General features: G+C 41.5%; 1 protein-coding gene across 1 annotated transcript; it reads right to left on the bottom strand.

Moving 5' to 3' along the window:
* Positions 1-3,739: 3,739 nt before the first annotated feature.
* Positions 3,740-24,830, bottom strand: loxl4 (lysyl oxidase-like 4). Its single transcript, XM_056435644.1, has 14 exons — positions 24,527-24,830; positions 23,315-23,598; positions 23,017-23,231; positions 15,938-15,976; positions 15,310-15,523; positions 15,024-15,201; positions 10,266-10,420; positions 10,008-10,175; positions 9,421-9,583; positions 9,081-9,324; positions 8,007-8,122; positions 7,551-7,687; positions 4,706-4,817; positions 3,740-4,613 (listed from the first exon to the last, which is right to left on the bottom strand). The coding sequence occupies exons 1-14, from the start codon at positions 24,828-24,830 to the stop codon at positions 4,540-4,542; spliced, it is 2,403 nt and encodes an 800-aa protein (XP_056291619.1). The 3' UTR covers positions 3,740-4,539.
* Between the last annotated feature and the right edge of the window lie 1,540 nt (positions 24,831-26,370).

Here is a 26,370-nt window from a genome sequence, read left to right as displayed (position 1 = left end):
TCATTACGAATGAAAGCATCCCCTTTTCAGTATATATTAACAATCCCTGGTGATATAGGGCCCGTACATCAGGTGGTCTGCGTATGATCCATGAGCCCATGGAAAATCACTCACATACGGTATACATGCAAAATGATAATTAATTAGAAGTGTAAGAAAACACTCATGAGCATTCATGAGTTTCTGAGATTATGGCGCAGCTCATCTCCCCTTACAGGATGAAAAGCACATCTTAATGAAGGCGGCACAAAATCAGACAGATCCAACGGCCATGTGGCGAGCAGACATTCCTGCTAAATAATCTAAAGTTTGATCAAAAGAAATCCCTCACCATGTCTGTCTGCTCTCTAAAACATAGAACACTGCTCTCAAAAGAGATGACGGCAAAAACCTGTTATGCACTCCAGTTTGTCTGTGTGTGTGCGTGTGTGTGAGAAGGGGTGGGGGGCTTGGTTCCTTGTAGCTTGTATGGACAGGTCTGTCATTCAGAAAGTGCACACAGTCTCCATTGTGGAGCCGTCTGTGGTCCCCATCGGGTCAGGGTGGGGTGGCAAAGTGGGCCTCCCGAATAAAAACATGTGCAACAAACAGGAAGTGGGCCTGTAAGGATAAAACAAGAACTGCGTGAACGAGCATTTATGAATGGAGGTTGGTCATATGTCCTCAACTTTTTCACCTCAAATTGTTTTCTTTTTCTTATTCCGATTCATCTTAATAGGGTGGTTTGGTTTGTTTGGGTTTCACCTACGATGGTCCACATACGTCCACGCTGCGCTTTAGATGTAATCAAGTTCTGACTTGCAAAATCACATTATCTAAAAGCAAGGCCTTGACACTTGAATACAGTGTGTGCCAGTGTAATGAGATCATTGAGCTCTTTCTAGTGTTGTGACATGTTTCCATAAAAACAAGTACAATTGCACAAAGAGCGAATGGATTCATCTCCAACCTGCATCTTCTCCAGTTAAAATGTTCCAAAGAAAAAAAATGCAATACCTTATATTATCTATGAAGTCCAAACATGCTCACAGTCTGTGTGGCCTCACAAGTGTGTTTATAGGAATGCTGAAAGGATGCCTAACGTGTGTAGGTGTGTAGGTGTGTGTGTGTGTGTGTGTGTGTTTGTGCGAGTACACTCTGTGAAGCCATGTTCTCTGCCTTCAAATAGTCCTTTCCTGTTTGCTCAGCATCTGTTTCATCCCAGCTAGTGACCACTTCACAGCTCCACTGTTTTCTTTCTGGGTTGGACTTGACAGCTGTGATCAAATCAGACTTTTGTTGAGATTAAATTTGCTCTGCAGTTTTTACTCTGCCCACCTTGATATGCTTGAAGTTGCTTATTAATTCCTGGAAACTGTTGTGCATTTTTGGTCATATATTTTCCCCGTTCCGATGAGGTGCACTGTTTGCAAAAGTGTCACAGAAAATCTAACAGCTTGAAAGGGTTGTGTTCGGGAAACTTCATCATTTTAGGGGAACCTTTGTAAAATAAAGTTCCAGTATTCCACCGGCCAATTTTTACAGATTAGATCACAACCCACAAGATAGCTCACATGTTTCAGAGCAGGTGGAAGGAAAACGCTTCAGTAAAGTACCTTCTGTCTTCCTGATGCAGGGGTAACGCACAATTTGAGACACTTGCTCATCAACACATATTGGGCAGCATCATGTGTTAGCAGCAAGAAGGAGACAGGAAGGAGCAGACAGTTTAGGATGTGATAAAGTTTTATTGATTCACAGTAATGATGAATGAATGGATTGTGATTTGGTCTTTCACTGAAATTTGCCTCGGACTCAGCCAGTGTCTATCCACAGTTATCCTCACGTTCCTCTATACACATGTAGGCACAGATTACTTGTGAGTGTATAGCTTAAAGCCAACTATATCACATTATATGAAATATTAATAATGTTATCTTAAAATGAGGTTAAAGTCCCTGAGAGCACTGCTTTCTATAAATATGATCGTAGATAAGCACCGTGTAGCTCACACTCTCAGCTTTAATGAAAAAAGCATAACTGGCCATGGAAAACGATGTCCCAGTGCTATGCCTATAGCATGGATACAATACAGTAATATGAGAGTGGTTAATATGAACCAACTTAAAATATGGAATGGCATATAATGTTAAATAACACACAGAACAGACCTGAATATGTCAAGACCCACTGTACACAGGCAAAAAAAAGAAGAGAAAAGCGTCTCAACAAACACTCATTTTAGACTTTCAGATCCATCTTCTCACAATAGTGTGTCCAACCGTGTTAAGTAATAGGACTGTTTGTGCATGATTTTAAAAAAAATTCTAAAAAGAGTCATCAAGGCCAAGTAAGAAGGAAGACAATGTGCTAAAGTAATTTATCATCCATTTGTCTTTATGACTTTGAGACTAGTCCTTTCCATAATGTGTCCTGGAAACTGTCCGTTAGAAAACCATCTAAACAAGTTTAACCACTAAGACATAAAGCCAAACACATCAAACACATTAATGGGGTAAAACAACGTGATTAACACAAGTTCCATGTTGTAAAGACAATGGCGTTGCATTATTGTTTGGTGTGGAGCTAACACGTTAGCAAAGAAAGTGTTGAAGGTGCAGTAAATTTTAGAAGGCCTAGCTTTAGTTAAAATAACGCCCCTGTTAACTGTGTTGGAGCGTGAGTTTAGGAGTTTATTTTTTTCTCCCAGACAAACATGTTGTTCTCGTTGGGGAGCTGAAAATGTCGGCTTGTGGTCTCCGTAGAGCTGCCTACAAAAAGGCAGCTCTGGTAGTAAAAAGTGTCTGTCCGCATAATTCTTTCTCCAAACTTCATCCCTTTGTCTCGATCGGTTTTACTTTCTCAATCTTTCTTTCAAACACCGTGTCCCTCACTAAATCTCTCAGAATATTTCTGGTAGTCTGTGATTCCTTAAGTAACAATTACATAGTTTTTCTTTCTGAAGCACATACTATAGCCCGAACCTTAACCGTAATCGTATGTCAACCCAAGCAGACGTAATTAAAAGGTTTTTTATTTGTTCTCAAACCCAGCCCGCATACCCGCCACAATACTATAGTTTTGTCAGGCTGTTTTTTTCTCCCATCAAAGACTCTGGAAGAGAAAAACTCTACAGATACAGTTTTTTTTAATAGCTAAAATAAGTTAACAATTATTCATATGATTCATGGGAACATTATAATACTATGTCCTGTATAAAATAATCAGAAAAAACTAAAGAATATTCAGTATTGTTAATTAAGCACGAGCTGACAAACTCTTTACTGAGCATGCTGTGTATGTGTGAAACCATGAATAAATAATGTTGCAGCATAAAAAGTACATTGAATATGAAAATAAAACAACTTGTATGTAACTTTCTGAAATGTGATAAAGAGTTTTTAGATAAATACCCTAATAATTGATTTTGGTGGCTGATTATATATATTAGAATATTGAAGTCTTTATTTTCTGTAATGCAATTAAAAAAAAAAAAAATGTCATGCATTCTGGTTCATTACAAATCAACTGAAATATTGCAAGCCTTTGAATTGTCTAATTAACTTGACACCTGCAAAGGTTTCCTGAGCCTTGACAAACACTCAGCTGTTATAAATCTTTTTTATATATATATATATATATATATATATACATACAGGACTGTATATATATATACTAATAGTAATACTAGAATACTGATGTTTAAAAGATAAAGTGCTCTGTACAAAACAATAATTTGATCTGTTCTAATCTACATGCCAAGCAAAACAGTGTAGCATTACTACATGTTCATAAAACAATGGTTTTGTTAAAAGCAAAGCAATAATAAAATACCTAATTAACTGGGAAAGAAAACTACCTCAATGCATTGTACAACACTGTTCACCTGAAATGTAGTGAGGTTAATATAACAACATACACTGTTGTTAAAGAGCAACAATATTGAAGTAATGTAAAAGCTAAACAGTTACAAAATTCAAAAATTTGGTTAAATTAATGCCAACAGATCAAATTATAAAATTATTATACTTTTGCGTTAATGTGCATTAAATCAGCCTTTTGCAACTGAATTCCACAAACTCACAAAATTATAATTTTCTTTTAGAAAATTTCTGATTTTCTTATCTTCTAGATTGGGAATGATATTTTCCAACAGCACCGTCTTCCCTGTTGTCTTTGATTAGTTATAACGACATTAAGGTCATTCATGCGTAAACGTTTTGAATAACTAACTTAAGTTAGTCGTCCACATTCACAAACATCTGTATAGTATAAATCAATATCCAAAATCTTCTTGCTTAACCAGAGTAAAAAACCAGTTGAGCCATCTGGCAACCGTTCCCATCTTGTTGTCAATGGAGTCTCTACAATGGTCGCTGCTGTGATATGATGCGCTTATGAATACTGTATCCACATCTGCCGAGGAGATGATCCGGCGCCATGTTGTATGTTGTTGGTATGTTGAGGGTCTTATGCCCCCAAGGGCCTGGGGCCATCGCCCTCAGCCTACCCTGTTTCGTCTCTGGGCCCCATTGAATGGCACGGGGCCCCGGGGGGGTTCTACACAACGTTGTTGTTGGTGATTTGCCTCTGGTGCTCAAACAGGTCCTCAATCTCTGCACTGTATGCATCACCTATTATGAGGGAAAGAACATACCAGTCAGTCATGGAGGAGGGGGAAAGTTCAGATGAAGTGAGGAAGAGGAAAAGGCTTTTCTGTCCTCACCTGCATGACATCCATACATGTAAGCTCTGTGGCCATCGTATTTGCATCGACATCTCATGACATTGTTCATAAAGTCAGACTCCGCCATGTCCATCGAGGGGTTGACTTCCACCTGCAAGACGACAGGATGCCAACGATTCAATGTCACCATGATTCTAACCTTGTGAATTGCAGCTGCATACTTAAATCAAACAAACATCAATAAGAAAAAGGGACAATGTATCGCTTCGTTGTCCTCACTTTCATTTATTACTGTACCCCCAGCAGGCATGTGGTCCAAAAAGGACTAAGTCTCCACACTGCACACGAGAAAGCCATTTAAAATAAAGAGCAGTTGGACGTAAAATTGAAGGCCTCTTATTAAACAACTCGTGGCTCGTATTGTTTTTATAGTCAATCCCTTTCTCATCTATTAAAAGCTGGATGACTTTTCCGTACAGTATTTCTATTTGAAAGGATAAATACTCTGACTGATGGTCACCCGGTAGCCTGCAGCAAAGCATATGGACTGAATCACAAGTAGCGGTAAAACACTTGCTTTTTTACCACGCAAAGCACGGAACATACTCGAAGATCTTTAAGGAAAGCCCATCATAAAATACTCTATAACTTGTATGAAAACATGTAACAAAGACATTTCTGCACACACAAAACACGATAACTGGATGCATCAGAGGTTATGAAACTTTACAGTTGAAGTCATGGAATGTGGTTGCTCCTCACAGCAGGTATGCAATAATAAGGACTCATTTGGACTGAAATTGAAGTATGTTGCAATAGCGCAGTTATGCATAAGCATGTCTGTATGTCTGATATAGTGTGAGCAATACACCATACTAATAGCCTGTCATTTGCAGAGCAGCTCCATAACTGCTGATACAACCATTCTGTTAATGCGGTCTGGTGATAATACTGAGGAGCCATTTAATCTAATAGCTGCTCTGTAAACTGCTGCACCCACTGTAAGTACATGTTACAAACAGCTACAGGGAGAATGAAGGCAAACTACACCAAAAAAGGCAGAACACTAAAAGAAAAACTGAGTGAATGCACAAAAGCTGTCTCTTAATTTTTCACGTTAAATTACAGTGTTGAAGTCTAGAAGAGGACCGCTTCAGTGGTACAATGTGTCGCTCAGTGAGAAAGTGGCAATAAAAATAAAAAACAGGGCAGGAGGAATTCCTTGGTGGCAAATTAGCCGTTGCTAATGGAAGGGGGGACTTTGACTAAAGGGAGGCAATAGTTAATTTGGGTAATTGGTGTGTTTCATTAGCAGTGGGTGGTTCAAGGGTAGGTCTGCTGAATCCTTCTGTGAAGCTCAGGATCAGATAAGTCAGGCATCTTCGGCACTTAGAGAGATAAATGAAAGAACCCAGTAGTGAGGAAAGCTTATGCGAAAAGATGTTTGTATTTTTCCAATGTTGCAGCCTTGTTGAATAGCTAACTCTCTGCTTGGCTTTTTTTGTATTTTCTTTACTCTTTTTCTTCTCAGTTAATTTAGTTGTTTCACCTAAAATGACCCTGACCTTTTCACCTTCCGGAGTTCTTCCAATTGTGTTCTCCCATTGTGGTCTCTTTCATTCATTCCTTCTTTCCTCTGCCTCAACATTGTGCTGGAGCAATGTACGACTTTATAATTACACCCCGCTCAACAAGCTTAAAATACAGCTAGTCAGCACATACGTGTATGCCTCTGTATGCGTTTCCTGTCTGTTACGAGTAAATTAAATAACTCCATCTTCAATAGAGTGAGAAGTGTAATTACAAAGAGTGAGAGTGACCTCTCAGACTAACAGGGTGACAGCAGTAATTATCAGAAAGCCAGTTACACTGTAACCAATCTGCCACAGCTGGGAGGTAATTGGCAGCATGCGATCTGAGAACTGCACATGGTGGGATCAGGACTGGAAATGGATGCTAATGGGAGATGGAGTCCTTGATGTGTTTTAGTTTAGCAGCCGCAATGACTTGACTGACTGACTTGGGTCAAAGTAATGACAGACAGAGACATGGTTGAGGTGGTGACTGTGATAATGGAGGTCGCGCTGGTAAGCTTTCATCGCAAATATAGTGATTGGACGGGATCACAGTCTTGCAACAAGTACCAGAGTTTTTTTATTCGTATAACTTGATTGCTGTCAGGTGTCATGATAATTTCAACAACAAATGTCTTTTAACTTGATGATCAACCCAAGTTTTAAGGAATAATTGAAGAATCTTTGTAAATATGACATATATCAATTGTGTATTTGATTTATTGAAAGTTAGAGGAGAAGATTGATACCTTTCTCATACCTGTATGCTAAATATGAAGATATAGACAGCAGACAGTTAGTTTAGCTGAGCACTAGACTGGAAACGGGAGAAAATAGCAAGCCTGGCTCTGTAATCAACCAACAAGCACCTCTTAAAGTCACGAATCAGCATAAAATATCTTGTTTGCTTTGAAAACATGAGGTTAAAGACTTCCAGCCATAGTTTAACGAGGGATTATGTGTTGGAGTACTTCTTGGCTTGGTGCAGTTAGAGTCTTATCATCCCTATAAAGTAACCAGTGGAAACTCCAAATGAAAAGACAGAACACCATGCTGACTCCTCACTGCACCGACACTCCTTGGAAGTGTAGTTTCATATTTACTGTACAGACATGAGGGTGGCATATAATTTCTCACCTGACTCTTTGCAAGATAAATAAATGAGCATGTTTCACAAAATGTCAAAACTATTAATTTAAACACAATGTTAATGGTGCTTGATTTACGTGACATGAAAAAATATATATATATCGTGAAATGTACCCAAACTGGAAAAAGGGAGAGGAGAGAAATATAAAATGACTTGTCACCTGGAAGATGTAGTCTCCTGGCCGTACATCCGTTACGTCGACCCACTGACAGTCAATATCGTGGCGATACGTATCCCAGCATCCCACAGAGATACCCTGATCACCCATATTATAGCAGGAGAACCGCTTCTGGAGTCCTAATACACACACACAAACCAATAGCATTATCAATCACAACATCAAAGCTCATTTAATGCCCAGCACTCCCTGTTATTTCTAAGAGCCTTTAGCTTTCTGAATTGCATCAGACTACATATGAACTCTGTTTCTTCAAATGTGCTATTTCATCCGTGATATAACAAGTAAATGGAGAGTGAACAAACAACAACAGCAGTGATATAAAACATTAACCACAAAATACAAATCTAACTACCACGAGCTGAAATATTGATATTAATTTCCTGTCACTAATGGGAGAGTATTTCACTGGGACTCTTGAATAGTGGTGAATATTACCGTCAGGGCAATACGTGTCCTCGAGACAGAAACTGGCCTTGTGTCCCTCTGCAACCCTCGTTCCATTCAGAGTCAGCAGGTCGTAATGTGTGAACACCTCGATGCTGTGGTAGTGCCTGGGATGACAGAAGGGAAAGTCCAAGTGAGAGAGAGTGTGTGTGTGTGTGTGTGCACGTCTATGAATGTGTGCATTTACGCTAACTGAACACTGGCTCCCTATGACTCGTATCCTAGTGACCTCACTGCTTGAACATGAGCGTGGGTGTCACCGTAAAAACCTCTCACAGAAGCTTGTTTTAGCCCCAGCTTCGTTGAGCTGTTTATTCACTCGGAGTGAATAGAGGGCTTTGAAACACACACCTATAGCTCTGATGTGTTGTTGTAACAAACTGACATGGACCTGATTGTGCATTGGCGAGCCTGTCCTTTGTATTACACAGACCTGTGCTGACAGGATTGGTTCAGCAGTCATTTCCACAGACATACGCTGCAGGGCGGCTAAAGAATCTGGAGGGATGACAACACGGTCTCAGGCCACCCATAATGTCACACAGCCAATACTGTGGGCTTCAAATGGCTCCTTCTTCTCTGATGACGACAGGCCTCAAAGTGCACTAAGAGCATATCTAAGGACAAAATGTTGTCTTTTTACAACTAACAGACGAAATGCAGCTGAGGGCTCTTGTGTTCTGAATGTTGCACACTACCTGCAGCCCCTCGTCTTACCATGTGTGCACTGGCACAGAGATCACACCTCAGGTTGTGTTCTTTCCTGGCAGCAATGTAATGCAATTGAATTAAATATAACTCAAATTACTCATGTCATTAATGCCCCTAAAGGCAATTTTGGACAAGGAGCAGGTGTTTGTCACTCTATTTTTGACAGCCTCAGAAAAACAAAGCTCACCTGTGACTACACAGCTATCCAGGACTCGAAAACCAGTATTCACAAAAAAACACGTTTTACCACGAAGGCAACCAGAACATCCCATTTATACTAAGTACTAAAACAGTTATTTCCATTTCAACATACTAAGCACTGTAATACCCCTGAACTCCTGTGGGATGCTCTACCTGTGACACTGGTGCCATGTCCAGGTCTCTCTTGTCGATTTTGGTCTGAAATCGGAACGACCCAAGTTCATAATGCGGGAGGAGAAGCGCAGCAGGCGTCGGTGGCCATAGGGCCAGTTCATCCTGGCAGCAGACGAGGACAGACAGTTCTCCTCATTGGCACAGCTCAGCAGGTGGAGGGGTCGGTCCTCCAGGTAGGCCGTCTCCTGGACCAGCTGGGCATCCAGAACGAGGTCAGGTGCCGCTGAAGCAGATCAGATGCGAGTGGTTACGTTAGGACTCAACTAGATATGGAACCTGGGGAGAATGCGTGGAGCTTCAGGAAGACGGCTCGACTTACTGTCTGAACAGCTGACCCCGGCGGCTTTAGTTCCACCTCCTCGAGGACAATGAACGTGGTTATTGCGTCGACACTGTTGAATAGAAAGCTCTGTGCCCACACAGTGAGTCCCACTCAGAATCAATTCAGCTGCATCTGGGTCACCGGGCCAGTACCAGGTCTCCTGTCAGAGGAAGGGCGTGGGACGTAGACAGCTTGTCAGGTTTTATATCAACGAGCCGTGTCATAGCTCATTGTCCACCACAGTGAATACAGGGGCTGGGACTATGGATTGGCCTCCAAGTGTTCATCTGTGTGTTTCATCAATACCACACTGATGATGGGATTTTGACACAATTTGGAGGAATGATACCTCAGAAGACTCTCGTCCGACATTTTTACTGTAATTAGTTTAGAAATGGGAGTTTTACATTGTTTGTTGATTCAGAACAATATGCCCATCCATTGAAATACTGATGTTCAGACTTTAATCAAAGTTATTCAAAATGAGCTGGATTAAGGAGTGGCAATGCAGTCAGAGATCAAAAGGGCATGCTTGCTGCCACCTTGTCAGTAACGAATTTGGTGTTGGTCAAGGAGGTTGTTACCTGATGAGCACTGGCAGCAAAGCCCAGGCCGAGCTGTCTGCATAACACCATGGCCTCGTTGATGCCCCAGTTCTCACTGCAGACGGAGCCCCAGCGCTTACGACCCCCAACCTCCATCAACACCTCCACATGGCCTTCTGATGGGACTCTACCGCCAACAAGTCGCACCTGGAAATCCATTAAGGATTAAATGGGTGATGCTTTATCTGGGAAAGTTGATGAGTGTAGGTTTTGTGATATTATTAGCAGCTTTCATACCGTGTTCTCCATTCCGGTTTTAGGAATATTACAGCGCACTGACGCGTCCTGGCTGTGTTTGAATGTCCACGGTTGGACTTCCTGGAAATAGCAGTCTAGGATGGAGCGCTCTGACCCCATGCACTGGACACTGTTCATATGGATAGGTCCTGTACCTGAAGACGGAGGAGGAAAAGATGTAGTTTTAAAGACCATACTGACAATGGTAAAGCAGGGAACTACAGAAACCAGAGGAGCATGGTCATAACTGAAGGTAGTTTGAGGTCACCCAACGTAGACACAATGACATGAGCAGACTTTATCACGCAGAGAAGCACACACATGCAAGGCTTTGTATTTCTTTCATATGAATGTGCTTTCTCTATTTTAGCGTCATACCAACAATGAAAAGATCCTATCTGTCTTGACACAATGCTCCTGCAAGCCGAGCAGCAACACCACCACCATCTACTTTAGGGATCTGTCACACCTCATTACCACCATTCTGTTGCTTCAGGCACAACAACAACAACAACATGGTGGGTAGTCCAGCCTGGGTGAGCAAAAAAAGGTGAAATCTGTGGCAACAAAATAAAAGACTTTCACGAGTAGTCGCTTGCCATTTAAAACCAGATAATCTCCAAATTCCAGAGAAGATAGAAACAAAAAGCAAACAGCTTCTGCCTTAACAACTGCTGTAAATTCAAACACATAACTAACTGTGGCTTTATTGTTTTCTTAAAACAAAAGTCACAAACTGAAAATTTGGAGCATTGAAATAAACAACCAAAACCACACAAACCAGGGGGAGAGAGAAACCAAGAAAGAAAGGCAAGAGAAGAAGGGAAGATGACAGAAATGCTCGCGGCCAGATTGCAGCCTAACCCAATCGGTCTGTGTTGGTTTTGGTAGATTGTAGGCCTGCTTCCACACTGGTCACCATGGCTGGGTTCATACGTATGAAGCAGACGCAGCTAAACCACTTCCGCCTCGATCTGCATCGTGAAAGCTACAATCTAGATCCAAACTCCCACCGTTTAACGCATCAAGACAAACACAGGGCCCAGTGGAGGATCCTCAACATGAGCAGTGAGCAGTTAGGTTTGGGAAATCCATGAAAAAATAGAACTAAATTCCAAGAACCTGGTCACACACTCTTTATATATATATATATATTTATATATATATATATATATATATATATATATATATGTATATATATACCCACACACACAGAGAGGCAGCCAGGTTGTGTTACTCCCTCCTCATGTATCTATAGTATACATAGGCAACATTACACAGTAAAATAACAATGTTGGAGTCCCTGTGATGTAACTCACTGGTGAGGGTGCAATTAATGATGATGGGAGATGGGAGTTGTCAATATTTTCTTTATTTTAATTCTCCCTGACATCAATTTCCCAAATGATCAAATAATGAACTTCATCATAAAATGTAAAAGATTGACAGACAGATACAGTGATGTGAGCAACTTTCAGAGCTAAAATAAATGTGGTAGCTTAAATTTAGTATTTACAAGAAACAGATTGAATTTAATTACCTTATAATTTAAATTGGCAGATGCCACAAATATTTTGGACAGATTAGAAAGTTGATTTACAGGGATGGAAACCGGGCAACATAGGTCACATTCTTGTTGAGAATAGTATAAATAGTTGGTTGGTGGTTACAAGGGAAACCTTGTTCTTTTCCCCTCTGAAATTATCATCCGTTTTAGACACATTAATGTTGTGTGTGAAGTTGTTCTTTCCATGGAACGTCTCTTTCTAGGCCTCTAACAAAAACTCTCTGTCATCAGTTAGATCTACTGTATGTCTTAGCCGAGAGCTAAAGTCATGTAAGTTTGTAAATAGATCCGCCTGCCTGTGGGCTTTTAGAGGGCAGAAGCCAACCAACATCAACATAATGTTTCCTTTTCCTCTGTTAACAGGAGTGGCATAACAACATGACAACTTCCCTTACCCCAGAGCGGGAATACTCTGTGCCCGTGTGCGGCTGCATGCATACCACCTGTCGCATATCTGCAAGTGTTTCAGAAAATCTGATAAGTGAGACCACATTCGAGACAAGAGACAGTTAACCTTCATCTTCAGCCGCACAGCCAGTCGGACAGGACTTCGATCACATTTGGTCATCATAGATAACCCAACGAGCCTCTGTGGGGTCTCGTTGTCTTGCTGACATAAAGCAGTTGTATTTGAGGGTTATTCAGTGTGATGCGAAGAATGCATTCAAATCTATTCTGTTTTAGATTAAACATTACACAAAACTACATTTTAAACAATTCCTTTTTTCGGGAAGTCTTTCTCAATGAGGGTGTGTTCTGTCAAAGAGGCTATTTTAGACCTATTCCAACGACATATGGCCCTGTGTTTATGTGGCCTTCGAGCACATGGAAAATTATATGTCAGTAAAATCTCTGCATGTTATAGAGAGTAAGCTGAGAGGACTTTGAAGTCCAATCATCCTGCAATAGCAGTGTATATGTAAGTGTGAGACAGAGACGGCTGAAAAGGGAGATCGCTGCGTGTGTGTGTGCGTGTGTGTGTACGCACACTTTGTGTGTGAGATAAACGAGAGCATGTATGTAAAGTTGTTGATGGGCCCTTTTATTGCGCAAGAACAACGAGAAATGCAAAGCGGTTGGTCGTGGGCGCAGAGACTGTGTGGCCGTCTCCAAGCTCACCGGCTATTTCGGTGGGCTGGGTGAGGGTGAATATAGATCAGAGAGTGTGGTGATTCTTAAATACAATCTCAGCCAGTTATATCACTGGGAAACAGCTGTGCAGCCAAATACTTAATTAGTGTATTAATGATAGAAGCAAATAATACAACAATGTTTGATGAAGCGGTTTAAAAGCAGTCTGATGCTATTTCAGTCGCGATTCCACTGTATTCACATTTTAACATTTCGGAGAGGAGGTTGTAACGTGCAGGATTAATGAACCCCAGTAATTATACTATGCTATAGCCGACCAGTCTGATGTGTCTAGAGGTGTGTGTGTGTGTGTGTGTGTGTGTTTATTCTGTCGTTGTTTGCATGTAATCTTATCGAGGTGAACACAGTGGGTGTCGTTGGCACGGCCCTCTGTCACAGCACTTCTCAAACTGGAAGATTTATGAACATTTATGACTCGGTCTTGATGCCTTCAGATGTCTGCAGGGATTTAATTAACTGAAAGAGCAGCTTTTCATACAGTACAAATTAATATTGAATGCTCTTTTAATGGTGTGTTGATGTTCCGGATTCATCCATATTAAACATAATTTTATCTCATGCAGATTTAAATACATCTCTTAGTTAAAGTAATTTTCCACCAAACAAACAGCAACTTGTTTTGCCCACCTCTAAGTGCCTTTCCTATACCGCCTGTGCACCGTGGGCTGTACACACCACACAGAAGGGCATTGACAATTTCAAGATCATAAAAATACCATGATCAGTTGTTGGCAGGCTAAAATAGGGTGTGAGTCAGTGAAACACCAACTCAGGAAACATGGTATAGGAAACATGCATTTCCAGGAGCAAGACGGGAAGAATATGAGGTCAAAGTAGAGAGTAAACCTGTCGTTTGTCAAACCACGTCTTGTTAGAGTTCTGAGAATAATTGTATTACAAACACACAACCATGCAATATATAAATGCCAGGTGTCGTGCATACTTAAGTGTAGCTTTGTGATTAGATCAGGGAAACCTTTTTTAGATCTAAAATTAAGCTTTTTGGCCCCTCCTGACAATTAAACACCTCTCTGCCTCAGACTGCTGGAAACATGAGGAAGCTGAAGTCTGGCCCACCGACTAACAGTGGTGATTGAAACCAGACGGCAAGAGGTGTCAGGTCTGATGCAATACCAGTATCCTAAAAGGAGCCACCTAAACCAGATGTTAGTCTTGTTAGACTCATCAAAAAGAAAGGTAGCATGACTAACATCATCAACAGAAATCTAAATTTAAGAGGTCGAAAGGGAAAAGGGACTAATCCAACACACCCAGAACCCTTTGATCAACTGAACAGCTAAACCAGCAGACTGTCACCCCACATCTCAATCTGCATGATTAGAGACTACACCCAAGCCTCGGGCATGGGGAAGCTGTTCTCACATCTCATAAGGGTGGGGACACCACTGGCACAGCTGGATAGTGACTTCAGTCCGTCCATCACCAAAGACGAAACATTTAAATCGAAGGGAATAGACCACAGAACTCCATGAGTGAATAAAAAGCTTGCTTGAAGCTAGCAAGATTATATCTGTGGTTTTAGAAACCAAATGCCAACATAAACCACCATAGCTTCTAGTGTTACATTGTGTGTGGGGGGAGGGGGGAGAGGGTGCGTGTGTGTGTGTGTGTGTGTGTGTGTGTATGTGTGTGTGTACATGGTGTTTGGGCAGCTGGTAGCCCTGGCACAGGACTCATTTAATCACAGCTGGAGATACTGAAGTTAACACATTTGCAGCTTCACAAGGTAACATATATATATATATATATATATATATACACAAACACACACACATGCACACAAACACAGATGCCCATGCATTATCTGATCAGTGAGGGCAGACGGGTGCGGCGTCTCAGATAAGCGAAAGACTGAAAACATCTCTCTCTCTTCTCTGGAATGCCATGACGCACGATAAACACATTCAAACGTCTAAATTGCAGACTCAAAACACCGAGATTACATGTGGAATTTTCCAGAATTTCCAGTCTGTTTAATGTGAAAGCCTTTGCTCTGAGCAACAGCGGTTCTCTCTCACCTTGACCCATAAAGGCTCCATGTAGGGCATCCTTTGCACTACCAAAGCCCAGTTCTCTGCACACCACACTGGCTGCAGGTCTTTCCCACATGTGGTCCACGATGGTCCCCCACTTCCCGTCTCGGAGAACCTCCACGCGACCCTCGCCCAGCCTGGGGCCAGCCTTCAGACGCACGGGCTGTACAGGGCAGCAAAGGGAATGAATATAACTCGTCTCATCCTGAGGCGAAGTTCATGAAGACTCTGTATGAATGTGCCAGTGGAGGCGTGACCGTATTCATCCTACCACAGATGGATAGGGGGCCTGGGGTCTTCCTGAGGAGATGCGAGCAAACTGGGGTCCTGGCACACATTTCACCACTGCATGTCTCCCGTTCTTACAAGGACTGGGACTACGGGGGATGGACAGCTGAGCAAGGCACTCCGTCAGGCTGTCCTCAGTCCCTAGACAGTGAACCTTTTCTAACCAGAATCCCTTCTTCTTTGACATGATGCTCAATCTAGAATGAAGAGAAAGTTCGTGGTCATATATTCTTAAAGCTTCTGACAACTTTTGTAATTCTTAATAACATTTAATATTCATTAATTAGCAACAATCAAAGTTAAAGTTTAATTAAGATATAAAGCTGAATCTGTTTAATCACAACTGTGTGGGTTTGGTTTGATCAGACTAGTTTGACCACACTGGCAACATAACAACCATCAATGTTTTAATCACATTTTAATTCAACTCTGATTAATACACACAATGTTGTGTTCATGCAGGACTTCATCATATATTGTCAGCAATCAAGGTTTTTCGGGGGCTTTAAATGAAGTTCAACTCGGGTGGTCGGGCAGTATCTCACAGAGTTATAAAATGAGTGATGTCAAATATAGCTCAGAAACACGAGGAATGGTTGTCTTTTTATTACCTTGTTGAAGGATCTGCAACCTTGGTATCCCATATTTTCCTGTAAAGGAACCAAAGAACAGATGTTAGTTCTGTATATTTGCTACGGTTACAAACACACACACACACACACACACACACACACACACACACACATCTCACCCTGTGAGGTGAGCTGGGTCACTGGTTTCTCATGCAAAGTGGTAGTGACTGTGGGATGTACTAGCATCTGCTGTTTGTTTTATATGTAACCTGGCCACACAGGAGGGAGTGATGCCACAACGAGGAGCGGCACAACACATACACACCAACTTGCCTATTACTAGGAGAGCCTTCTTAGTGGGGCACTTGCTGATGACTTAAAATAGTTGCAGCTCAGACAAAGGCCTTATCAAATGGATGAATCATACAGCTCCATATATATATCGGGTGTATAAAGAACCAGGATGAGCTATGAGTGCAGCTTCGTGGTAAGTGTAAAGTTAGATATATTGATGCAGATGAATGATAGTTCAAGGAAGAATGCTTTGTTCTTGTTCTGTTTCAGCAACTTTACTTCCCTTCTCCCTTTGTTGCTTTGTAGGTTCAGTAGCATAGACTGTGGGCTGCTTGCTATCTACTGTATTTATGTTGAGAGTACGTGGCCGGTGTATCGTGTGTTTTCCGAAGTCAACAGTACTTCCTGTCACCAACTCCTAAATGCTCAACGGGAATGTGCTGCTGGTTTGATCTAAATTACCCAGAATTACACAAAATAAAAGGAACTTGCCTTTTTAAACTCGCATTTACCCTTTGAATACATAGCTACAGCATTTCATGTTGCAACATTACAGAGTGTTCTACCAACGACAGGATGTAAGAACTAAAAAAGGATTAACATTTATTTATTTCGCTAACCTCCAAAGGCGCAACATTTCTGGTAAAACAAACAGGGTTTGACCGAGCATGATATACAAACAAAAACTCTGGCAGCATGTTGCACGTCCGAGAAAATGCCAGAACCAAGTAAAGATTTATGCAGTAAGTGCGCTGGCTGACTTGGCAGAGCGGTGGAGAGAAAAGCCTTCTGTTCTCTTGGCAGACACGCAGAGCAGACGTGCCACACAGATCGTGCCCGTTCATCCTCAAACCACTAAAAGGCAGACACCATCACAGACATTCAAAACACCACACAGGAAACACAGAGCACGGCCGACTGATGTTTTAACCCTTGTGTTGCCTTAGGGTCATTTTGACCCGAATCAATATTACACCCTCCCCCCGCCTTTGGGTCATTTTGACCCGATTCAATGTTTCACCCTCCTGTTACCTTTATATTTACTAACATATTTTACCCTTTGGGTTCAATTTGACGCCAGCAATTAAAACCTCCAGAAAATTATTAGAATTAATATTGTTTTCCAAGTTTAAGTGTGAGGCACTTTATGTTTGTTTGTTGACTACCGAAAGAACACCGACATTAAACATTGAATGGGGTCAAATTAATCCTAAGGCGAGGGGAGGGTGTAATATTGATTCGGGTCAAAATGACCCTAAGGCAACACAAGGGTTAAAGGGGCCATTATCAGCATCAGAGATACAGAAATGATTTTAAAATGTAAGTTCATCACGTATTAGGTACTTTAGAGACTAACATTTAGGGCTGACTTCGACCAAAGAAATTCTCAGCCGACTACCACTTCTTTTTGTTAGCCGCCATATTGTCCAACCATTGTGCAGAATATCTAGCCTATAATATTTACTGGGCTCCAAAGACGTACAACGGGCGCTCATTAAAATGAGCCGGTGAGGAGGAGTTCCATTAGAATAGCTTGTGCAGCGAAGCGAGCACATCGTTTCCATCTCTGTAGAGCTGTATATCAGCATGGCATCACAGGTGGGGGAGGCTTCAATGGTTTTCATTTTTTGTGGTAAGTAAAATTTTAAAAAAGTAATTACAAATACTCCCATGCTGATTTTAGTGGTATTCCCCTTTAAGGAAACAGCCATATTTAAGAATATGTGAATGAAATCACAGATAGAGAAATATGAGATTTTCTAAAAATAATAATTTAAAAACAAAGAAAGGATGTTAGAATCAAGAGCAGCAATGTCTTTCACATGATGTTATGGAGATGGTTGTGTGAAGTCAGAGACTGCTGACTGAACACTTTCCAAAATCACAGAACCTTTTTCCTGATGCTGTCGATCAAAATATGAACATTTGGTCAGGAAAAATACTTTAATAAATATAAATGTGTGTACGTTCATGTCAGCAATTGCTTAGCAAATAGAGATATTTCGCAAACTATGCTATTTTGGAACAACACCTTTCAAAAGGTTTTCAGGTCGTTTTCAGGCCCATCTGGGGTACAAATGCGGCTCTGAGCATGGTTAAGTTGTAAATAAAATCCCCTTATTTTAAATCACATGCAGGGCTCTAAGTATGTGGGGTCACAAGACCTGCTGACACGTATAAAATGTCACACTTATTCTGACTGTCTTGAATTACACTTAATCATATCTTTAATGTGTCTATCATGTGGCTCTGCGGTAACATGCCATCAGCGATAGACCAGGCGGAGCATGCACACACACAGTTTCCCAGGAGGCAACATGTCTGTAACTTGTTAGTGACCTCACCACAGACCAATCAGCTAACTGTTTTCCCTTTTCAGAGACCAATAGGACTACAAGCTGTAAATGATATCTTCAGCTTCCAGGTCTTTTATTTGACGGAAGCACTGTTTGTTAATGTTGAACTTCATTTAAGGGAGATACAACTCTGTTTAAATGTCACCTGCATGTAATAAAATAAGTTATTATTTAGTTAGGAACTAATTCTATACAAACACATGTAACTGTAGCAGGTAGTATGATCACTGCTTCTCGACATGCTGACGCAGTGACCTCTGTATTAGTTTGTGTTCCTCCTCCATAGCATTCATCAGCCTTGTTCAGGAATGCAAACCGTGTTGTGGAGCCAAGAGAACAGAAGCTAATGACAGGGAGTCCCACCCGCCTGTTAAAAGACACGCATGACTACGCTGTGTGGGTTGCATCACCCTCACACCGTTCACTGGCTGTATTTCTAGATCTTCTGGTTTCATTGTAAAAGATCAAATCTGCCAAAATCTATATTTGTATTAAAAAAATGCATCAAAATCTGTGCTAAAAATGAATAATATATAAAACAGGGTGCAAATCAAATTTAAATAATAGTGTTGGCATGAAAACCATGAACCCTTTTTGTTTTTATTCAGGGTAACTATAATGGTATCTACATGCATCAGAAAACACATACACTTTTATGTGCCTGGGGACATTATATCACATAATAGTACTTAAGTTTAGTTTGATGTTCCTGCTAATTTATAGCTAAGAAAATTGGCATAAACTAAAAACTACTTTTGTATCTGAAAAACAAATGTTTTGCAGTACACAACAAGACGTTATTTTTACAGTGGACCAAACGCTATTTTTAAAAAAGGGTCAAGATTATAGGCTACATATTTTTCTTGGACAGAGAACACTGTTGCCAATAAGAAATATGTCAGAATATTAATTCTGCTGACTTGAAGTATATTGGATTGGCTCTCACATCTCAAATAGTTGCTATGCAGACCAGAGTGAGCTGAGAACTACATATGCTTCAACTCAGTTTTGAAAGCCAGTTTTGAGTCAGTTCCAGATCACAAAAATAGCCACCGGCCTGCAATCAGAAATTAAAAGATGGTGACATAAATTAGAGAGAAGGTCATTGAGGTAGATCACACAAACATCAGACAGGAAAGCCAGACCCGGTCACTCCAAAATGTCCCTCAAAAGTCTGAAAATTATACCCTGAAGAACATTTCAGCTGAAACATAATTAAAAATAAAATGCCGGTTAAGTCCCCAAATCACTACGGGGACAGAAGAAGACAGACAGCTGCTGACTCAGTGGGCTGCGCTGCAAACTGCAGCTGTAATTGGACATATTTCACACGAGCAAGCGAAAATCTGGCTCGTCTCACTGCTGCTCCTGTGCTTTCTCTCCATCTCTTCTCTCTCTTGGTACTCTCCTCCTCGTCAACTGTGTCTTACTCACACCCACACACACACACACACACCCACACACACAAACACACAGCTATAATTGTGGGTGTATTTTTTTCACTCTCAGCAGAAACCCATGAGAGCCTGGTCCTGACCAACCTGTAATTACAGCATCTTCAGAGTCTCATCCAAGAGACACGGGGAGGCGAGAGGCATGGCATGCCCCGTGATTTCTAAGAATGGACTTTGAGACTTGGAGTAGGGGGGAGGGGAGTGGCCCTGGCTAAATGTGGTCAAACCATGCAATACATGTCTCAGCTTTTCTGGCGTGGACGATGTTACATGAAAACTGAACATCATATTGTCTCACTACCAATCGTTTCTTTTTAACCCTGCTCACATTTTGTACAGTCATTATAATTGCAGTGGCAATTTCAGTCAGAGGGCAATCCTTGCAATTACCCCTTAACTAAAGGCTAAAACAGCTTCACCTGGATTTCAACTATTCTTCTGGTTGTGAGAAACATCCCGATGAAATAACAAAGATACGGTTTCATTCTGAAAAACAAATACAGTAAGATAATTTAAGTTATCCCTAAAATAATTGTTCACTGGCAGCTAAGATGTTGAGGTGTGTGTCATCTAGTTGGAAGACAAAAACACGTATTGAGGGACAACGAGTGTGCAACGGTGGGGATAGAAAACCGGTTGATTCGGAAACAGGCACATCATCGTGGTTCCAACCAGCTACAGCTTAACACCAGGTCATACCCAGGACAGGCATGCCAAGATGTATCAAGTCACATCCGCTTCCAAGCCAAAGCCTTATAATTCTCACGCACACACACACACAATGAAAGAATTCTCATAATGGCATACGCCCATCCAAACTTTTCATTGAACATTTAGAAGCAGATATGTTGGATAAGCACTTTCTTGTGGCTTCGGTTAGAGACTAAAAGAGCCCAAGGAGTGCTATTGTTTAAGTTGCTTTTCCTTGACCTTAAGGAGGAGATTTTAAAAACAACACTGAGCAGATTCCCCGCAGGCTTCAGGCCAAGTCCTTCAAGCTACAGCAGCCCTGCCCTCCTCTGTCATATCTCTCTTCTTGGTGAACCGCCAAATCTTATATGTGACATCCATACAAATACACTCATCTAATTCCTCACTCAACTATTACTTGTAATTCTCAACTCCCATTTTTGGCATTAAGTGGTGAATCTGTGCTGCGATAGAAAATCGAAGAAAGGCATAAAAAGCATCACACCCGCAATGCGGGAAAGCTATGCTCAAATAAATGATCCTGTACGGAGTCAGGCCAGGTTGTTTCACCGCAGCTCATACCGAGGATCTTTTATTACGGAAGATTCCTGATGATGCCCTCCTCCAACAATATAGTCCAGTTATTGCGTCACTGGGTTCACAATAACAACATAATAAGTTGAGGGTAGATGGTTTAATTCAAAGGCAAAGCAGAAGTCCTTTCAGTGATTACAATGGGGATGTTTGTAAAGTCAGTAAAACGTTAGAAATGCCTATAAAACCACTTTGTTACCCCCTCAACGGCTACAGCTTTTCAGTCTAAAGAGGAATCTAGCACCTAGAGTTGAGTCAGAATAACCCGGCCATGAGAGGGAAGGAATAGTTTCACTATGAATCACCTCGCTGGCAGCGCTCCAGGGACCAGATCCAACTGGGTCTCCCTTCCACTGAGGAGAGCGAATGGTCAGACACAATTCATTCTTAAAATAGCAATGGAGTAATTATCTGCTAATGTTTTGGTCCTCCTGTGGTAGAAGAGCGGAACCTTCAGTCAGTGGGTTTTTTTAGCAAGAAGAGAGGAAATATAGTCGGAGACACCTAAATGCTGTGTATTTAAGTGCATGTCTCATTGGAGGAGTGTTTCCATTGGAGAGGACACATATCCATGCTGGGGCTGGGTAATTCAACCACAACACTTGAAAGAAGGGATGGTTTGACATTTTGGGGAAATATATTGTGAAGAGTTAGAGAAGATTGATAGCACTCTCACATCTTTCAGTCAAATACGTAGCTGGAGCCAGCAGGAGATTAGCTTCGCTTCACATAGACATGGAAAACATCTGACACCCAAACCCTCTGTAAAATGTTGCTTCTTTTTTTTTACAGACTAATCATTTTACTTCTCATTTAACTATTGACAAGTAAATGAGTGTGTTTTTCAAACTATTCATTAAAGTGGCGACCAACGTGTCTGTTGAGCATTGAGAATTGAAATGTGCCAAAAGTGCCAAATCTTCTGTTTCAATACTTGGCCATTGTTGTTTAATTATCCTTTAATGTTGTTTAAATATCCTTTGATACGTTATTTCTTGGTTTTGAATATACTTTTCCTAATTCAAGAGTGTGCTTTATTTTGTCCTTTGGTTTCTTTATTTTAAGGCTAACGTAAACACTGATGAATTGAGAAACTGAGCAGTTCATCTTGTGTTGTTAAATACACAATGAACACATTGCTATGTTAAAAACACACATTAGAAGCCTGTCACAGAGGGATGTAAAAGTGATGAGATGTGTGGCTGACTCAATCCTGCAGAGGCTGCACTGCGCTTCACAAAGACCCTCATCCCACTTTCCAATAGCCACCGCTGTCCCACACTGGTATCGATGGGACACTTAAAGCACAATCAGCTGTTACACCTCAGCGTGGGAATCTAAAAGTTAAAGTGGGGCTGTTTGTCTGAGAGATAGCATCAGAGAGAGAGAGAAAGAAAGAACGAGAGAGAGAGATAGAGAACGAAAGAGAGACAGGGATTCCTTTATCATCATCCTGAGGCTGAGGCCGGCAGGTGTGTGAAGGGGGATACGGGGCAGAGGTGGCTGGAAGAGGGGATAAACCCAACAAAAGGCTTTTCATCAAAGTGGCTCTAAATGAAATAGCACATTGTTCTTTTCTTCTTCAGGATGGGTTTTTGTTCTCCCAACAACGGGATAAATGGCAAGCATGTTGCCCCTCTGAACGACAATCAATCGTGTAATCCAAAAACCTGAGTTCATAGAGATGACATGTGTCGCTCTCAGCTGTGAGTAAAATAATCATACTTACTTGTATGTTTTGAAATTGTGCTGAGTAGCCTCTGGAAATCCAAGCATCCCACACATAACTCGGCTGCTGTTGAGACTCCAACCCAGGTCGCAAACCTGCCTCCATCTCCCAGCATGCTTCACTTCCACCACACCCTCTGTGATTAGGCTCTTCCTCTTGGTAGCCATGAGGATGGGACGAAGACGGACCTCCTCGATTTGCACCTTACTGTGACCCTTTGGGAAGATGCGCATGACAACTATTGTTACATGTCTTTCTGAGAATAACATAGAGATTAATTAGGATTAAACTGCTGTACCTGGTGGTGTCTCTGGAACCTGGGGATCTCAGATTGATGTCCATTTCCATGATAACCATATCCTGGATGCATGCGGGTAGCCACAGCTCCCTGCCACTGAGGAGCAGGGCTGCCATGGGGCCTGTGGCCTCTACCGGCTGTTTGGTTCAGCCGTCGCTCGGGGGTGCACACCACCCCCAAGTCCTCGGAGTGTTTACAGTCATTCACCCCCCAACCGTTGTGTTTGCAGTCCTTCAAGGACTTCTCTGAGCCGTCACAGCGTACATTATCCATCCATATTGGGCCTTGGGAGAGGATAAAAAATCATTACTTTATTCAGTGTGACTTTCATTGATTGTTCAATAGACATACGGAGCATTGCATCTACACAAGGGCTGCTCAGTTCCTAAACACCTTACACTTGACTTTTACTGGAACGCTGATTTAAGGTTGCACCTTAGCGGTGTGTTTAGCGGTAGATACACAGTATTTTACAAGGCAGGGTGCTGTCGATCCTGCTGCTTGAATGCATTCAACCTTCTCTTTAATTTGGATTTAAAAGCAGCAGTAAAGAATGTCCATAAACCACAGCAAGTGTTGCACAACTCTGGCAAGCGAATGCTGTCATTATTCTAAAGCAAATGCCCCCTTTGGCCCGTATATTTGCTCTGCCAGCCCGCCAGGCGACCTTAACGAGATGTAGACTCCAATCCCACAACAAGTTATCTTTGTCACTTTATGATGTTAGTTATTTTGGATGTCTTAATTGGTGGACTTTTCATGAAGCCTTACATTTAGTGCGTTGTGTGGGAAACACACTGGTGCATTGAAGTTTCGCAGGAGGCAGATTGCGATAAACTGGTATATAATATGACATCCCGTGAGAGTCTAAGCATCTTAAGTCTAATAAATGTCAATGATAATAGAGCAGGCCTTCTTCAGAGCAGACATGTTGACTTGAAGTGACAGCTGAGCACAGGTGTAATTCATACCATTATTGCTGCCTCTGTAAAGTGATCATCATTGTCCCCGATCCAGCATGCAGTGCAGAGCTCTTACTATCATCTTTATTTACACGTGTGGTTTCCCATGTCAAAGATCTGTCATAGCTTGTTTTACGCTCACAAGATCGTTTTGGCTCTGGCCAACTGGAAAATGGTGACATCTGACCTTTCTTCAGTTAAATGTCTCCCTAGTGGCTTAATTGTCATTTCCTATAGGAAGAGCTCTCACCTGCTCCTTCTCCATACTTGGCGCTGTGTGCCCACGTTACACTACTCTGGAAACCCAGCTCTCGGCACACCACGTTGGCCATCTTGATGTCCACTTCATCGTCGCAGACGGTCCCCCAGGTGTTGTTGTGCAGCACTTCCACGCGCCCTTCGTACAGTTCTCGCGCAGAGTTGCCCGCCAAACGCACCTTGGCGGCTGGTGCACGAGCCGTCCTGCTCTGAGAGGAACGCCGAGGTTCAGCACCAGCGGGACGGGAGAGGGCCAGCAGCAGGAGGAGGACGCTCAAGCAAAGGGTGCTGGTCATCGTGACTGAGAGGAGGGAAAGAAGGGGGTCTGCAGGTAAGAATGGAAACACTGCATGATTCAGTTTGGGTATATTTTCTATTTAATTAGACTGGAGTCATTTAACTTGCTTTTCAATTAAGCCGTCAGTTTAAATTTAAATGTTAATTTTCTGTGAAATAAGAAAAATCTATCACCACATATACATATATATATATATATATATATATATATATATATATAAACTTAAACTACCGAGCATAAAGAGTATTTCCCTTACGGTTAAACAGCCTGAAGGGATCTTGCCATGGCTGGTTTTAAACGGACTAATGGTGACATCCTCTGGACAAAACTGTTCAGGTAAAGTATTCCATGGCAGAATACAGCCAGCTTATCTTTTCACAGTCAAAGATGAAACTTGAGTTGTTTTGTAGTCCCACATTAGATTTAACTCACTATAAGTGAAGCACGGTCCAAAACGCATAACATTAAAAGGCTTACTCTTCTCTCATGTCAAACATATATAATTACAGACACACCAACGCACTTTTGTATTGCAATACACCGGAATAAACATCCCCGAGAGTTACTAACCAGACAGAAACCGAGGCAGGTTTTAACTGGAGGTTAACAAGTGTCACAGCCAAACGAAAATGCAGTGGTGGAGACAGGCTGAAACACTAAATCACTGCACGCCACACAACAACACGGAGCACAACATGTTTGTTTACTGTGAGGATGAAATTATAAGAGGAACAAAACAACGAATAAACAAACAGACTTTGCAGACTGGCCTCAGTAAATCAAGTTTTTTAAAGCAGCTTTGAATGCTATGTCTCACGGCTTCATTCAATGTAACAACACAATTCTAAACAACAAATAGTTCCTCTAAATGTTTGAATTTGGCAGTACTATAGCGAGCTGATTTTTAAAAAATGAATCCAGCTAAAGTAAAGAAGACTTTAGCTGTGTCACACCTGATACACGACAGATGCACATGTATTACATGTGTTTAACAATAAATAAAAATAACTAATAAATCAAGTGAAGATAAAATAATATTATTTACCAGGCAAAAAGGAGGTAAAAGGAGAATGATGGTGAAAGTTCCCTCACCTCGCAGGCAGCAAATGTGTCCAGTGGTGGACGTCACTTTCGGGAGAGAGACTGAGTGAAGGAGTGTGTCGACTAAATGCTCTCCCTAGTCAATCCTCCCTTCTGCCCTCCTTCTCCCTATATCCCTCCCTCCCGCATGTACTCTCTTTCCCTCGAGGTATCTTGCTCCCATAAAGAAGGGTTGATGTCATTAAAGTGCTATAGTGTAAAGCTAGTTTAGTATATTGTAACCTAAGTGTCTGCACAATGCTCAAACTTTTCCTATAAAATATAAAACAATATATTGTGTTCCCCTCCACTGATGGAGGATTATTCTTTTTTCTTTGCTGACATTCGTATACATTTTGGGTGAATCCTTTAAAGCACCGCTGAATGATCTCAGCCGTTCCTCAGATAAATGAATCTGACGGAGAATGTTTGAGAAATGCGTCTCCAGCAACCACGAG

Source organism: Pseudoliparis swirei, chromosome 17 (genome assembly GCF_029220125.1).
Source record: "Pseudoliparis swirei isolate HS2019 ecotype Mariana Trench chromosome 17, NWPU_hadal_v1, whole genome shotgun sequence".
Lineage (NCBI taxonomy): Eukaryota > Metazoa > Chordata > Actinopteri > Perciformes > Liparidae > Pseudoliparis > Pseudoliparis swirei.
The sequence above is the reverse complement of the archived record's forward strand: the minus strand, read 5'-3'. Positions and strand labels throughout refer to the sequence as shown.

Coding starts and splice junctions, on each gene's coding strand:
- loxl4 (XM_056435644.1), bottom strand. CDS start 24,830: ATGACCAGCACCCTTTGCTTGAGCGTCCTCCTCCTGCTGCTGGCCCTC. Junction 23,599..24,526: donor CAAGTATGGAGAAGGAGCAG/GTGAGAGCTCTT, acceptor TCCTCTCCCAAG/GCCCAATATGGATGGATAAT. Junction 15,524..15,937: donor GTTGCAGATCCTTCAACAAG/GTAATAAAAAGA, acceptor TCTTCATTCTAG/ATTGAGCATCATGTCAAAGA.